Below are 17,055 nucleotides of genomic sequence, written 5' to 3' on the forward strand. Positions count from 1 at the left end.
TCAGGTGCCCCCAGAAAGCCTCAGATTTTAATGAGGATTCCTATTAGGCAAAAAATGACCACACTTATGGCTGTTTATATGGTTAACTGAGAAAGTTAACAAATTTACAATTTTGCAAATTGATCCTACTTCCCTACAAAATTTATCCTTAATAAAATGCTCATGGCCAAAGTTTATGATCTTGAGTGGTATGGGGCTGTCTGGAGACCTGTGGGTTAGTTTTATGGAGTCAACCTTTTCCCTTTTGCTCTCTTGACTAAAGTAATTGAAAAACTGTATATTTAAAGCGTACATCATGAGGATTTGATACACATACACATTGTGAAACGGTGTCCCACCATCTACTTATATAACACATCTATCAACTCAAATATTTTCCCTTTTTATAAGAACATTTAAATTCTACTCTTCTAGCAAATTTCTATTATACAACAGAGTATTATCAACTATAGTTACCATGTTATACATTAGACCATTAAACCAATCTTCTAATGGGCCAGATTGAATTCATTCCCCTCGCCCCCAGCCATGACTGACAGGATCATCTTAAGTTTGAAACAGGATTTTGTGACAGCAGTTAATACTCTATATAATATAATATATATATATATAAAAAATATATATACACTTTTTAAAAGATTCTATTTATTTATTTATTCATGAGAGACACAGAGAAAGGCAGAGACATAAGCAGAGGGAGGAGAAGCGGGCTCCTCCTGTTTCTAGGGAGCCCGAGGCAGAACTCCATCCCGGGACTCTAGAACCACGCCCTGGGCCGAAGGCAGACGCTCAACCGCTGAGCCACCTAGGCGTCCCTAAAAAAAAATATTTTTAAAAATTTGTTTATTAATCTCTACCCCCCACATGGGGTTAGAATTCACAACCTCGAGATTAAGAGTTGCATGCTCTCTGGCTGAGCCAGCCAGGCCCACCTCTGTAAAAAATATTTTGTAAAACTAAATATTCTCACATTTAAAGCTGTAAAGTCTAGATTTGAAAATAACACACCCCCATACACTTTTATATTGTTTTATTGCTTATTTTTAAAATGACAGTAATAAATGCTTTTCCCCTGTTGGGGAATGACATACCTATTTTCAGGGGATAGAGCCTTAAAAAAGTAACAGCGTTTTGTCCAAACTGAACTTTCTATAATTGCACAAAGGTCATACAAAGCATTAAGAAATGCTAACAAACACTGCAGTTCTCTCATATCCTCATGAAACCTTGCTTCCAGCCGGGACCCCTGATCTGAGCAGTACTGATGCTCGCACCAAGTTCCTCAGGGACACACAGGCAGTGGTACAATGAAGAGCAGCCAGGAGGACCCATGTGCTTTGTGACAATGGATTTCTGCTCTGATTAAACGTTAGCATTTAACGATGTATTCACCTTCTCGTTATATTAGGAACATTAAACCTCAGCTTCAAGTATATTTTCCCAGGATGAAAACTTAAACCTGACCAGCTTATGTTTTAGGCTACAGATCCCACCTCAGGAAACTAAAATTTAAAAAAAATTAACCTTTATTTTTTTATTTCCTTTATGCTGCCACTATCCTGGGCCCTTACTTTGTTTCTAATACACACACATAAATGAGCTTTATTCTCATTGCTCATATACCAGCTGAGGGATGGCAGACAGGGTCAAACTCAAATCCCAGTTTTGTTCTACTGGTAGCAGTTATTGGAGACACAGGTTACAAAGGAGCCTGAGGTCAACAGCTGGCTTAGTGGGGTAGTCCCTGTGCAGTACTTGTGAGCTCTGACACAGACACAGGAGAAGAGGCAGCACTTCTGTGTCACATATGAGGGCTGGCTTTGAAAAATGTAACACAGCCCAATTTTTCTATCTTAATGAGTAACAATGTCTTCATCTGGGATTTTCTTATTTTATGGATCTTCATCTCAAATTAAGACATCATGTCTATGGTAGGAACTTTCCCTTTCTGACCTTACAAGATTGGTGAAAAAATAATGGTGTTTTGAAAGAAGACCCAGAGAGAACTTTCAGCCACCAGAAGTACCTTCCTAGTGTGGATACCATGGCTGTGGGGAGGGAAAGGTTTCTATTCCAGCAATTGCTACTACTGCATTTCAAATAGAAAACACGGTCTGTTTCCTGATCTACGGAAAAACAGCAATTCTTGAGGCAAACGCACAAAAGTAAGCGACAGAGGCTATCGAGACATGCTTCCTTCACTTAGATGGCATTATTAATGACCCAACCATCTCTCTTTAACTGAGGAAGAAAAACTCCAGTGTAACATTTGAAGGACTTCTGAAAATCCAGGTTTTCATTAGGAGAGCCTGGTGTATATATGAAGTATTTATTATGCTTAGACTTGGAGGAAATGCGGGGCTTGTCTGTAGTATGGCTAAAAATGAATGAGATTCCTGCACTGTGCACCACATGTGCTCAACAAATCCTGAATATGTCAGACAGCCCTCAAACACTATGCCATCTCTCAATGGTTCTGATACTCTGATTCAATGCTTAGCTACTGACTCAAAGGACAACGTGCTTGGGTCAGGGATTAAAAATCACCAGAAGAATTCTGCATAGCCATTCTAAGCAGGGCTCACAACACCTGCAGAACTTGATTAGAATCTAACCAGAAGTCTGTTTCATGTCCAGATGTGCTGCTATACATAAAAGCCACCTAGGCTTTTAGCTAGAAAGTTGAAGACCACTGAAAATAATTTATAGGAAGAAAAGGAAATTCCTTATTCCAGGATTGTAAATGAACTAAGGAAACTCAATTCAAGGAAAGGGTTGTTGGGGCCATAGAAGCCCAGACGGTGAGAAGCTAGAGTTGTGGATCTGTCTTCAGTACCCTTTTAGAAAGGAACATAGGACCGAGAAGTTGGAGGGACGTGGGGAGGACAGGCCCAGGGATTGTGGCTGTCCAGCTGTGTGGCCATCCATTCCCACAGCTGTTTAGCAAAGCCAGAGCATTCAAGGCTGAGCACTGGCAGGACAGCATCTATATCACTCTGATTTATAGCATTATCTTTGTCTCCTGATGAAGTTGCTGCTTGTCTGCTTTTGGCTCTGTACCTTAGGTTTCCCTCATAAGATAGGCAAACCTCTAGCACTGCAAGAGAGTGTTAATCTACCCTGTTTCTTTCTTAAAATATCTCAAATTTATGCTCTATCAACATGTTTTATACATCTTTGGCCTATATCCAGGTTTAATGGAGGTGAACATATTAGTTCTATGACAGAAGCTTCTGAATAAACCATTTGCAATAATCTAGTCCTGTTCACTCTGCAAACTGAGTTCTTGTATGAATGCAGCCAATGCTGTGTTGAGGGAAATAGGACTCTTTCCTACTGCCCTTCCAGTGCTAATATCAGAGAAATAAAAGGATCATAGGATGTTTATGGGTACTGGGTGAGTTCCATATTTTGCACTAGATGACACTGCAGAATGCAACAGGAGCAGCTCTCTGAAAACTGGTGTCATTCCTCTGGCTTCAACAGGGTAAGGGGAGGATCTACCCTTTGCCAGGGCAGCAGGTTCAAGAGTGTGTTATGAGGATCAGTATCCTATGAATCTATAAAGATACCGTGGATGCCTGGGAAAGGAATTTTCTTCAGATTGAGAATGGATGGACAGAGGTACAGTTCTGTAGCAGACATATGTATGTTTTTCTTTCTCTTCCATTTTTTCCCTCATCAAGAATCTAAACACTTTCCAGGCCATTGGCAATGAAACAGCAAGGAAAACTCAAAACTGTTTTAATAGGGTTCGCAGAATCTGGATTGGAGCTGAATGGTGGGATTGCAGGACACCAGTGACAAGGGCTCATATGGCTCCAGTAGATATGTAGTATCTGGAAGAGATGGACAGGAGTTATGGAAGATGTGTACTGGCCACCCACAATCACTGACAGGTGGCTTTTAGTATAGGCAGACAGTGGTGGTTAGCTCAAAATATAAGCATCATAAACAGCTTACGATATTAGGTAGATCTCAGCAAAAGCATAGAAAGGGAAAGAGTTAGAGAAAAGGAGAAAATTTTCTGTATATTTGTGTTAACTGGAATGCATGGACATACATAACCATGATAGTTCTGTACATTTAAAAATTAAACCTGCCTTGGTCATTAATTGTACAGAGTTAATGTTACTAAAGTTGTAGTAACATATCATTCAAAAATTCAATTTTCCAGATTTCTAGCTACTTAAAACAAAGAAAGGTCACATATACATTTTTTTACATTCATACAATTGCCATAATTCCTAAACGGAACATGTGTAGAAACATACACACAGAGACGCTCAGCCAGCACATGTGCACAGATGCGGATCTACACCCCCTCTAAACCTGAGATGCACGTGAGCTGAAGCGAGGGTCAAGAGGCCCTGTTGCATATCTGTTCGATGTCATTCATCTCTTTGGGGCAATCTGCAGAAAGGATGAGAGGTGAATCTTGAGTCACCACTACATCATCTTCAATTCGTACACCAAGACCACGAAACTTCTCTGGGGCATCTCTGTCATCTTCTGGGATATAGATCCCTGAAAAGTAGAAAACAGAACATTCTGTTCTTAATAGGCAGTACCTGGATGATCTGGGACAAGCAAGTTAACCTTCTGTGCTACAACTGGTCTTGTAAAACTGGGATCATAAGAGTATCTGCCTAGAATTGTGGATACTAAATGAGATAGTATATATAGAAGTATGGGGGCACATAATGATCAATACATGTTGGGTGTCATTGCTAGAACTATTACTATAGTTGTTTTGTATACCAACTACTAAGGTTACTTATGAGTATGTCAACATATACTGGGAACCAGCAGATTATATAAATGTATTCTTTCTCTGCCTAATCATCCCTTGGGAAAAGGGAACTTTGCTAAAATAGGGACACAAAACACTTAAAAATATGTTGAAAAAACCTACTTTGCCTGAATAACAACAAGTTGTAGAAATACTCAAATAAACCTGATGTACAGGATATAGTGTAAGAGAGAAACAGGAAGACTTTAACAAACATTTGGAAGATTCTAAGAGCCCACTTTCTAATCATGAAGTCAGATAAGAACAGGTCTTTCCATATTTAAGAAACTGGAAAAAAAACAAAACAAAAACTGGAAACTTCCTCCACTATACTCACACAGATGCTGCCTTGTGATAAAAAGAAAAAGATCAGTGAAGGAATATGTAATTAAACCTTAGGGAAGCACCCGTGTACCAACGAGATTAGAATGAATAAGTATATAAGGCCACAATGTAGGACTTGGGTAGTATAAAGTCAGGTCCCAGCTATAATTTATATACTTTAGAGGTGTAAATACTTGAAATCTACAGCTGAAATCCATTTTCTTGACAAAAACAGAGTTTTTAAAATCACTCCTGTAACATCAATCCTTACACTACACTGTGACCATCACTTCTCTGCTGAATTCTGCCCACTGGCCAGGATCATCAAGCTGGGGACCCATTAGATGGCCAGCTTCCTCTGAAGCTCAGTAAAAAGGACTTAGGTCCTAAGGAGAGTAATGTGGGCAGTTTAGTGTAGTCTGCAGAGGGGATGCAACTGCAAACGTGCTGAGCCTGACCGGCTTTCTGTAGGGAAACACCTGGAGGAGGCATGAGCAGCCCATCACTGCACTGACTAGTATAAACTGGCCCTGGCAAAGGCAGGGTTTAAAAAAAGATTTATTTCTTAATATCTACTTAAAGAAAGTATTCTCCATCTGTTGTTTATTGGAGAAGTCAAATTAAGCAAACTGTGTGATGTTAAATAAGAAAGCTCAAGAAAAAAAATCTCAAAGTTCCCATCTACACTAAAGAGATCTATTTTCCTGTCTCTTCTAATTTAATTATGTCAATTCAGGTAAAAATGAACAACATTTACCTTTCTCTCTGATACTATTATGTGTCTCAAGGGATCAGAGCCTGCTAGCACCCACCCTTACCTGGCTCCACTGTGATTACCATACCAGGCTGTAGAGGGAGGGAACGGGGCATGTCTGGAGTGTCATGGACATCCATCCCGAGGTAGTGGCCAACATGATGAGGGCAGTATTTCCGAGCAGCCTGGAAAAGATAATCACCACAGTGTTATTAGAGCAGCAATGACCCCGTAAGGGGAAAGCAGGGTATGTATAAGGCAGTGAGATATGTGTCAACCTCCCCATAGTTCTGTTGCTTCCATTGAAACTACCCGCGGGGGATCCCTGGGTGGTGCAGCGGTTTAGTGCCTGCCTTTGGCCCAGGGTGCGATCCTGGAGACCCGGGATCGAATCCCACATCGGGCTCCCGGTGCATGGAGCCTGCTTCTCCCTCTGCCTATGTCTCTGCCTCTCTCTCTCTCTCTGTGTGACTATCATAAATAAATAAAAAAAAAAATTAAAAAAAAAAAAAAAAAAGAAACCACCCGCGGGCTAATGCTCCAGAGACTTGATCCACTGCTACCTTCTGAATGCAATTCTACTGATGGCCTTTGAACTAATCCAGATCTCCTTTTCCACTACTTTCTTTTTTTTTTTTTAATATTTTATTTATTTATTTAGGATAGTCACAGAGAGAGAGAGAGAGAGAGAGAGAGGCAGAGACACAGGCAGAGGGAGAAGCAGGCTCCATGCACCGGGAGCCTGACGTGGGATTCGATCCCGGGTCTCCAGGATCGCGCCCTGGGCCAAAGGCAGGCGCCAAACCGCTGCGCCACCCAGGGATCCTCCTTTTCCACTACTTAATACACGACATCCATGTTGACTTGGGTAACCCCAGTAATGACTATGGCAAATGAAAACCTCTTTTCTCGGGGGTGGGGGGGGAGGATGATTATGTTAGAATAGTTCTCTTTTCAGTGTTCACAAGTCTTTCTCAGAAAGCTGGCTCTGGAGACCCTGAGTATCTCACAGCAACTTGTGGAGTAGGCACAGAACATCAAATTAACACAGTAATTATTAGGCATTTACCGGCTTGGATATTCCTATCTGTTAATTAGATTTGTTGGCTCCAGCAGGAGGAATTTATAGTGTCTTTCCTACCAATAAAAGAAACTCTGGCAGCCTAAACTTGGAGATGAGATGGCTTAATGGTCTATTTGGCATGGCCACCTGGCATCTTAATTTAAAGCTAAGGTTTTACATTTTTACTAAATATTATTACATTCTAGATGCAGATGAAATTCACTAAAGACGTGGCCCTTGGGGATACTGTTATTCTCACCGATGTCACTGAAGCAACAAACACCCTCCCCCGTGAACTTCTACCTTTTCAAAATCGCCACAAAGGGATTGAGAGTTAACCTCTTTTCCTTTTTGTGTCCTTTTTCACCCTGTCTGTACCAGACTTCATTTTATGTTTTCTACTACCAATTGAGCTACTTACACAGGATGCAATGACTAGAATGTGCTGCCATCTTCTGGGAGAAGTAAGTACTGACACCTTTTGTTTTAATACGTGTTAACTCCAAATCCCTCTTATAGATGAGGAATCACAAAGACTATTTCTAAATCTAATTAGTTTTCTTTCTTTCTTTTTTGAAAATAGATTTTATTTGAGAGAGAGAGAGAGCATGAGAAAGAAAGAGATCACAAGCAGGGGGGCGGGGTAGAGGGAGAAGCCAACTCCTTGGAGCAGGGAGCCCAATGTGGGACCCGATCCCAGGACTCTGGGATCATGACCTGAGCAGAAGGCAGACACTTCACCGACAGAAGGCAGCCTCTAATAGGGTAAAAACTCAGCAGCAGGGATCCCTTGGTGGCGCAGCAGTTTAGCGCCTGCCTTTGGCCCAGGGCGCGATCCTGGAGACCCGGGATCAAATCCCACGTCGGGCTCCCGGTGCATGGAGCCTGCTTCTCCCTCTGCCTATGTCTCTGCCTCTCTCTCTCTCTCTCTCTCTCTCTGTGACTATCATAAATAAATAAAAAACAAAAAACAAAAAACAAAAAACTCAGCAGCACATCAGGTATATTTGAGAGCCAGGGTCACAAGAGGGGTAGTACCTTGAAGGCATTATTTCCCTTAATGTTCTTCACGATTCCCAACTCCTTAAGCTTCTGTGCTATCAGTGTCAGCATCAAGCTGTAAATGTTCTCCAAGCTTGTCCCAGGGGAGCAGAGGGTCAGACAATCTCTCTGTATCTCTAGAACAGCTTCATAGAGTTCTGCCTGAGGTGCTGTGAACCTGGGGAGAGAAAAGCCAAATCACTCACATTTGGAATAATCTCATATTGCAGGAAGTTTGCTTCTAAGTTTGATTAGAAAAACTCCAAGGTGCTAATAAGGGGGCATTGTTGATACTTAATCAGTACCAATGTATCAGTACAGACAAGACCTTAATAGTGCCCTCAATGCTCAACAGGAAGAGCAATAACTCTTTAAAAGAAAAAAAAGATTTCATTCATTCATTCATTCATTCATTCATTCATTCATTCATTCATTCGAGACACAGAAAGAGAGAGGCAGAGACATAGGCAGAGGAAGAAGCAGGCTCCATGGAGGGAGCCCGATGTGGGACTTGATCCCTGAACTCCAGAATCAGGCCCTGAGTCAAAGGCAGACACTCAAAACGCTGAGCCATCCAGGCATCCCAAACAATAACTCTTCGAGCTGGGGCATCAACAGCCTCTCTTTCAAACGATCAGCAGATACACATGAGGTGAGGCTAGCAGATGCACCACCCAGCCATGGATGCAATCGGAGGGCCAGACCAGGCTCATCCTTGATCCTTAATATATATATATTTTTTACCATAAAAACAAAACAAAACAAAGGGATGCACTTCCTGTAGGTAAAGCAGATATCAGAAGATAAACTAGTAGATACTTTGGCTACTAGTAACTTGTAGTTTCTTTCTTTCCTTTTTTAACTTGTAGTTTCTAGGTGTCCTTAGAATAATAATTTCTTTAGCCATCATGGGGAAAAATGAGAAAAAATTAAGCTGGCATGGAATATGATATGTATTTTCTACACTGTTGATGGCAGTGTAAATTAGTATAGCCAACTAAATGAAAGGCCTTAATAATGATACTCACGGGTCAGCCCGGGTGGCTCAGCAGTTTAGCGCTGCCTTCAGCCCAGGGCCTGATCCTGGAGACTCGGGATTGAGTCCCATGTCAGGCTCCCTGCATGGAGCCTGCTTTTCCCTCTGCCTGTGTCTCTGCCTCTCTTTCTCTGTCTGTCGTGAATAAATAAATAAAATCTTAAAAAAAAAAATCCACATATAACTTAAAAAAATACAATAATGATACTCATAAAATTTGAGTTTGTAATTCTGTTCTAAGACTCCATCCTAAAAAAATATTTGGAATTCAAAAAAAGCTGACTATATAAAAATATTTAAAAAAAATAATTTTAACAGATCTGTTCTAAATGTCCCCTCAAAATTCATATGTTGAAGTCCTGTTAGTGTGGCTGTATTTGGAGACAAGGCCTCCAAAAGAAGTAACTAAGGTTACATGAGGTCGTAAGAGTGGAGCCCTATTCTGCTAGAATTAGTGTCTTTATAAGAGACACCACAGCTTACTTTCTCTGGCTCTTCGTGTGGAAGAGGTCACGTGAGTCCACAGCAAGATGGCAACTGCTTAGAGGTCAAGAGAAGAGGCCTCTGGAGGAAACCTACCTTGCTAGTACCTTGATCTTGGACTTTCCAGCCTTCAAAACTGTGAGAAATAAACTTCTGTTGTTTAAGCCACCCAGTCTGTTGTATTTTGTTATGGTAACCTGAGCTGACAAATACACATCCCCTTGGTGCAGTTCAACATATTACTTTGCCTTTTTTATTTCTTTTTTTTTAATAAATTTTTTATTGGTGTTCAATTTACCAACATACAGAATAACACCCAGTGCTCATCCTGTCAAGTGCTTCCCTCAGTGCCCGTCACCCATTCACCCCCACCCCCCGCCCTCCTCCCCTTCCACCACCCCTAGTTCATTTCCCAGAGTTAGGAGTCTTTATGTTCTGTCTCCCTTTCTGCTATTTCCTACCCATTTCTTCTTCCTTCCCTTCTATTCCCTTTCACTATTATTTATATTCCCCAAATGAATGAGAACATATAATGTTTGTCCTTCTCCGATGGACTTACTTCACTCAGCATAATACCCTCCAGTTCCATCCACATTGAAGCAAATGGTGGGTATTTGTTGTTTCTAATGGCTGAGTAATATTCCATTGTATACATAAAACACATCTTCTTTATCCATTCATCTTTCTTTTTTTTTTTTTTAATTTTTATTTATTTGTGATAGTCACAGAGAGAGAGAGAGAATGAGGCAGAGACACAGGCAGAGGGAGAAGCAGGCTCCATGCACCGGGAGCCCGACGTGGGATTCGATCCCGGGTCTCCAGGATCGCGCCCTGGGCCAAAGGCAGGCGCCAAACCGCTGCGCCACCCAGGGATCCCTCCATTCATCTTTCGTTCCAATTTTAGTATATGTGCTGCCGAAGCGAGCACTCCATTCATCTTTCGATGGACACCAAGGCTCCTTCCACAGTTTGGCTATTGTGGACATTGCTGCTATAAACATTGGGGTGCAGGTGTCCCGGCGTTTCATTGCATCTGTATCTTTGGGGTAAATCCCCAGCCTTTTTTATTTCTTACAATTTGGCAGTTGGATCCCAAGAATGAATCAGACTCAGGTTCAATCCCTTTGGCAAGGTTGGCTATATGTAGTACTTGGCAAAATTATAGGAGGCACATAATATCTGATAGTCTCTCTTTGTGATCTTAGTAGCCATGGATCCTTAAGTGCCTATACATTTTTTAAAATAACTTTTTTAATACAGTTTATTTTCAAAAGATTGATTATTTATTTATTTATTTATTTATTTATTTATTTATTCATTCATTCATTCATTCATTCATTCATTCATGAGAGACAGAGAGAGAAAGAGAGGCAGGGACACAGGCAGAGGGAGAAGCAGGCTCCATGCAGGGAGACCAATGTGGGGCTCGATCCAGGGTCTCCAGGATCATGCCCTGGGCTGAAGGCGGCGCTAAACCACTGAGCCACCCGGGCTGCCCAAAGTGCTTATACATTAATGGGTGTTGCAAAATGGCAATAATTTGCATTCTATAATTTCTTTTTCATTCATTTCATGGAAAATTTTTTTTTGGAAAAATTTTTAAAAAGATTTTATTTATTTATTTTACAGAGAAAGAGAGCACATGCAGGGAGAGGGGCAGGTAGAGGGAGAGGGAGAAGCAGGCTCCCTGTTGAGCAGGGAGCCTGATGCAAGGCTTGGCGCTTAACCAACTGAGCCAACTATGTGCCCCCATTTCATGGAATTTTTAAAAAACATTTTATTTATTTATTTGAGGGGGGTAAGAAGAGACAGCAAGAGAGAGAGAGAGAGAGAGAGAAAACAAGCAGGGGGAAGAAGAGGGAGAAGCAGACTCTTCACTGAGCAGGGAGACCAATGCGGGGCTCAATCCCAGGACCTCGAGATCATGACCTGAGCGAAGGCAGATAAATGCTTAAGTGACTGAGCCACCCAGGCACCCCTCATGGAGTATTTTTAAAGAGACATTTACTCTATTTGGTTATCCAGTGTCAGAGTTTATGTATGAAAGGTAGGATGAGGGCAGTCCTGGGTCGGGCTCCCTGCATGGAGCCTGCTTCTCCCTCTGCCTGTGTCTCTGCCTCTCTCTCTGTGTATTCTCATGAATAAATAAATAAAATCTTAAAAAAAATAAAATAAAAAGTAGGATGAATATTTCATTCTTTAATTTACCACTTTCCAATATAATGAATTGATTCCCATCATCCTCCGAAGATGAACGATTTTTAAAAAATTATTATGAAAAAAATTATCATTATGAACTCATGAATTTGAACGTATTTGATGGAATGAAGTTATTACCATTATTGAAGCTCAAAGTTTCCTATCTTTGACCTGTGGGACTTCTTCAAGTTCATTCCTGAGTCTTTTTGACACGACCCCATTGGTTTTTTGCTCATTTCCTTGTTATCTGGTATTCTAAGATGTTCCAGGCTTCATCTTATAAATTTCCTGATCCAGATCCGGAGTCAGCCCACTCTCATTTATTTTAGTGAAAAATTATGTTTCAAGATCATAATCAAGGCACTAGCGATACTCACTGCTACTAAGTTGATCATAGTTTCTAGCCTTTTCAGTGGACAAACAGGGAAGGGGAAAAATATATAAAGAAAAAAAAATCATTTGAGTTCATATTGGTATCAATTAAAAGTTGAGACTACTGGGATGCCTGGGTGGCTCAGCGGCTAAACATCTGTTTTTGGCTCAGGGAGTGATCCCAGAGTCCCAGGATAGAGTCCCACATCAGGCTTCCTGGATGGAGCCTGTTTCTCTCTCTGCCTATGTTTCTGCCTCTCTCTCTGTGTCTTTCATGAATAAATAAAATTTGAGACTATAGAGCTTTTACATAACCTCTCCATATTTCATTTGCCTTTTTTCTTCCATATTATGCATCGTGGTCCTCAAGGACACAAGGGGGCAGCATTAAAATGATCTTCTTTTGTTTTATTTTTATTTATTTATTTTTAAAAATATTTTATTTATTCATGGGGGGTGGGGGTGGGCAAAGACACAGGCAGAGGGAGAAGCAGGCTCCATGCAGGGAGCCTGACATGGGACTCGATCCCGGGTCTCCAGGATCACACCCCGAGCCGAAAGCAGGCACCAAACCGCTGAGCCACTGGGGCTGCCCTTTCTTTTGTTTTATTATTTGTTTTTACAGTTTGCTTATTTATTTATGTAAATGATCTCTACACTCAACATGGGCTTGAACTCACGACCCTGAGATCAAGAGTTGCATGCTCTTCTGACTGAGCCAACCAAGTGCCCCTCTATCTTTTTTGTTTTAATCCCCTATCACAGACACACACACCAGTCTCAGAATACCAATACAAATATAACAAATCGAAGCGCTGAAAATAGTTTTTTTTTTTTAATATGCTCCATCCATTCTCAATTACTACAATGATGTCTTCCTCTTAGCTTCATTTAGTCTTAATTCTATAGTCAACTGTTTCTCATGTTTAGCTCAATGTCTCTAGTCACTTTGGTCATCTGAAGCTCATGCTCTAGCACAGCACTAACTAGTAAACCTTCCTGTGCTGATGTGTTGTCCTGTGTGTTTGTTGTCCAATATGGTACCCACTAGTCACATATGACTGCTGAGCACTTGAAATGTGGCCAGTTCAAGTGAAAAACTAATGTAAATTTGATTAATATTAATTTAAATGTAAGTCATCCCATGGGACTAGTGACTGGTTTTCATATTGGATCACACAGCACTAGCAGATTCCTCATGGGAGTAATTCTTAAGTTCCTTCAGAACAATCTGTGCCCTTTACAGCTAAAAGTTGCTTTTGTTGTATATAAAATCTTTGGCTTAAGCTTTTGTTGAGTATCTCAATATATTACTCTATTTTATAATTATATAAAACATTGCTTTTGAAAAGTCTGATGATAGGACAGCCCTGGTGGCACAGCGGTTTAGCGCCGCCTGCAGCCCAGGGCATAATCCTGGAGACCTGGGATTGAGTCCCATGTCAGGCTCCCTGCATGGAGCCTGCTTCTCCCTCTGCCTGTGTCTCTGCCTCTCTCTCTCTCGCTCTGTGTCTCTCATGAATAAATAAAATAAAATCTTAAAAAAAAAAGTCTGATGATAATCTAATTTCCTTTCTTTTATAAATTATGTGTTCTTTTTTTCTGGACCCCAAAGGAATTTTTCTTTTTCTTGTAGGTTCAGAATTTCACTAGACTAGGTCTTTGTGTTGCTTTTTCTGGGCTGATATTCTCAGGTAAATGATGTGCTCTTTCAAAAGTAGTTTCAAAATTTTTTTCATTTAAGGAAAATTTTATCGAATTGTAGTTTTTAGGATTGGTTCTCTTCCCTTGCTTTCATTTTCTTCTTCAGAGCTTCCTTTACGTGTATGTTCTAACTTCTTTGCCTATTTTAAATACTTGCCATATTCCCTGTGATTTTTTCTCTGTATTTCATTTTGATTTTTAAAGTTTTCTTCCCTTTCATCCTTTCTATTTGTTGTTAAGGCTTTACTTTACTGTACTTCATTGCTAGTGTGTATCTTTCAATCCGGTCTTTTTTCTGGTGTGCTTTTTTATTTTATTTCCATTTCTTTCCTGAGTGTTGTTACTTTGTTTCTGAGATTTTTCCAATTTTGATTTGTGTTGTTCTTTCATGTCTTGAATGATGTGCTTAAAAAACTCTGGCTTGCTTTAAAATAGTAGGCCACTGCTTTGGTTTCTTTTATAGCCACGTCTTTCCGGTATGTTCCCATTTCCTATTATCAGTAGGGATGTTACATGCTCTTCATTCCTTTTCTGCCCTTAATTAACCTTGTATGAGGTTAACCAAGATATGTTTTTATTGCTTATTTTATGTGAAATTAATTTTCCTTAACTTTTAGAATGAGGTAGGATTTAGGAAAGATTTTAACATCACAGAGCTCACACTTCTGTTGTTCTTGTGTAGGGGTAAACAATATGGCAGCTTGCTTTCAATTACTCTCTCCCTCTTTGATTGATTTTTATTTTTTAATATTTTATTTAAATTCAATTTGCCAACATATAGTATAACACCCAGTGCTCATTTTATGTCCTCTCCCCCTTTTTGATTTGGGTATTTCATTCCTTCCTCTTTCTTGTCCCCAACCTCTTTAATTTCGATTCTACTTCCAGCAGTTTCTTAGTGTGAGAAGGGAGCACAGCACCCTCACACTTCCTCAGGACTTTGGAGTGGCAAAATTTTCCCATTTTCAGTTTCTGTTCTCAAATTGGCTCACCATCCTTTCCAGCGAATAGTTGCTGGTTATTTACAAATACCTTTATTCTCAGGTATGTCAGGTAGCTTCCTCTACCTCTACTACTACTGTTTTGTTCTTCTTCCTTCCACACAGACACTGATACCATCTAGGCCTTGTAGTTGTGTAGAGTGTGTTCATAACTGTTTGTATTTAGGATTTAAGTGATATCCTAACACCCAGTGTTTTGTTTTGTTACCTAGTAGCTCTATTATTATTTGACAATTTGGAGAGACTGAACAACTATGCTTTTGCTACCATCTCCCCAGAATCTCTGGTTCTTTTTTCTTTTTTTTTTTAAGATTTATTTATTTGAGAGATAGAGTATGAGAGAGAAGAGCATGAGTGGGGTAGGGCACAGAGGGAGAAGCAGGCTCTCCACCAAGCCTGATGTGGGGCACTATCCCAGGACTCCAGGATCATGACCTGAGCTGAAGTCAGATGCCCAAGGAACTGAGCCACCCACACACCCCTCTGGTTCTTATTTTTTAGTTTCTTATTTCTTACTGGGACTCTCCATCTGTTCACTCACTGTACTTATATATGTTCCTTTAACTCTGTGAACATATCTGTAATAGCTGCTTTAAAGTCCTTGTCTGGGGGCACCGGGTGGCTCAGTCTGCCTTTGGCTCAGATCATGATCCCAGGGTCCTGGGTTCCCTCTTGACCCCCCTGGCTAATGCTCTCTCTCTCTCTCAAATAAATAAAATCTTAAAAAGAAAACATAAAGTCCTTGTCTCCTAATTGAAATATCAGGATTATTCAGGATCTGCTTTTATTGACTGCATTTTTCTTGATTATGGATAATTTTCTGATTTTTTCATGCCTAGTAATTTTTTTTAACTGAATACTGGAATTACTTTTGTAATCAGAAAATAATAAATACTTCAACTTTATTTATTTGTCTTTTTGAAAGCTTTATTTTTAAGTAATCTCTACACCTAATGTGGGGCTTGAATACGAAGTACAACTGAAGCTCAAGTCATGTCCTCCACTGACTGAGCCAGCCAGGTACCCCTCAAATTTATTTTTTTCAAATGTGAATGTGGGATCCCTGGGTGGCGCAGCGGTTTAGTGCCTGCCTTTGGCCCAGGGCACGATCCTGGAGACCCGGGATCGAATCCCACATCGGGCTCCCAGTGCATAGAGCCTGCTTCTCCCTCTGCCTATGTCTCTGCCTCTCTCTCTCTGTGTGACTATCATAAATAAATAAAAATTAAAAAAAAAAAATCAAATGTGAATGTGTGTTAACGAGGTGTATCTAAATGCCTGATCCTATGATATGATGAATAAAACAGTCTTAGAGGGGATCCCTGGGTGGCTCAGCAGTTTAGCGCCTGCCTTTGGCCCAGGGCACGATCCTCGAGTCCCGGGATCGAGTCCTGCGTCAGGCTCCCGGCATGGAGCCTGCTTCTCCCTCTGCCTGTGTCTCTGCCTCTCTTTCTCTATCATGAATAAATAAATAAATCTAAATAAATAAATAAATAAATAAATAAATAAAACAGTCTTAGAGAGTAATCAGGAGCTTTGCAAAGGCAGTTAACCTGAGCTAGAGGGGACTTGTATATTTGTTTAGTCATTTATTGCTAATACACCCATATTCCAACTCATACTCCTAAGAAGCAGTGGGATATGTAGAAATCCTACCTGCCATTGACAGGCCAGGTACGGGTTATGTCACTCACATAGCAAGAAGACTCACAACCTCCATCCAGCAGCACCATTTCTCCATCCTGCAACAAAAGTATGATATGTTAAAGTAGGTGACCTTATGGTTGTCACTTGTTTTTTCTAATTTAAACTCTTTGTGTCTTTTATTTTATATATATATTTGAAAAACTAATTTAAAAGAGACTAATCTTGTTTGGTTCCTTCTTACAAGAAATAGCATCTCAATTTTTCAAATGAATTCACATGGACTCAAGAAAGTGGTCACTGCAAGTAGTACATGGGCACAGGAACCACGCTGCTTAGGTATGAATTACTACATGTAAACAGCACATCATAAATGGTACCATTATCACTATTATGTTTAAAAATCCTGGGATCCCTGGGTGGCGCAGCGGTTTGGCGCCTGCCTTTGGCCCAGGGCGCGATCCTGGAGACCCGGGATCGAATCCCACGTCGGGCTCCCAGTGCATGGAGCCTGCTTCTCCCTCTGCCTGTGTCTCTGCCTCTCTCTCTCTCTCTTTCTCTGTGACTATCATAAATAAATAAAAAATTAAAAAAAAAAAAAAGCAAGCTCTTTAAAAAAATAAATAAATAAAAATCCTATAT

General features: G+C 40.5%; 1 protein-coding gene across 4 annotated transcripts in view; it reads right to left on the reverse strand.

Moving 5' to 3' along the window:
• Positions 1–625: 625 nt before the first annotated feature.
• The window catches only part of XPNPEP3 (X-prolyl aminopeptidase 3), a 75,611-nt gene continuing 59,181 nt past the window's right edge, over positions 626–17,055 (reverse strand). For 3 of the 4 annotated variants that reach the window (XM_038550452.1, XM_038550454.1, XM_038550455.1), the window contains 4 exons: positions 16,426–16,511; positions 7,972–8,152; positions 5,935–6,055; positions 626–4,527 (listed from right to left, as the gene is read on the reverse strand). In XM_038550452.1, coding sequence (XP_038406380.1) covers positions 4,361–4,527; positions 5,935–6,055; positions 7,972–8,152; positions 16,426–16,511 — 555 coding nt within the window. In that variant the 3' untranslated portion in view covers positions 626–4,360. The remainder of the gene's footprint in view (positions 4,528–5,934; positions 6,056–7,971; positions 8,153–16,425; positions 16,512–17,055) is intronic. The other variant, XM_038550453.1, reaches the window with a different exon arrangement.

Source organism: Canis lupus, chromosome 10, assembly GCF_011100685.1.
Source record: "Canis lupus familiaris isolate Mischka breed German Shepherd chromosome 10, alternate assembly UU_Cfam_GSD_1.0, whole genome shotgun sequence".
In the NCBI taxonomy this organism is placed as follows: Eukaryota; Metazoa; Chordata; class Mammalia; order Carnivora; family Canidae; genus Canis; species Canis lupus.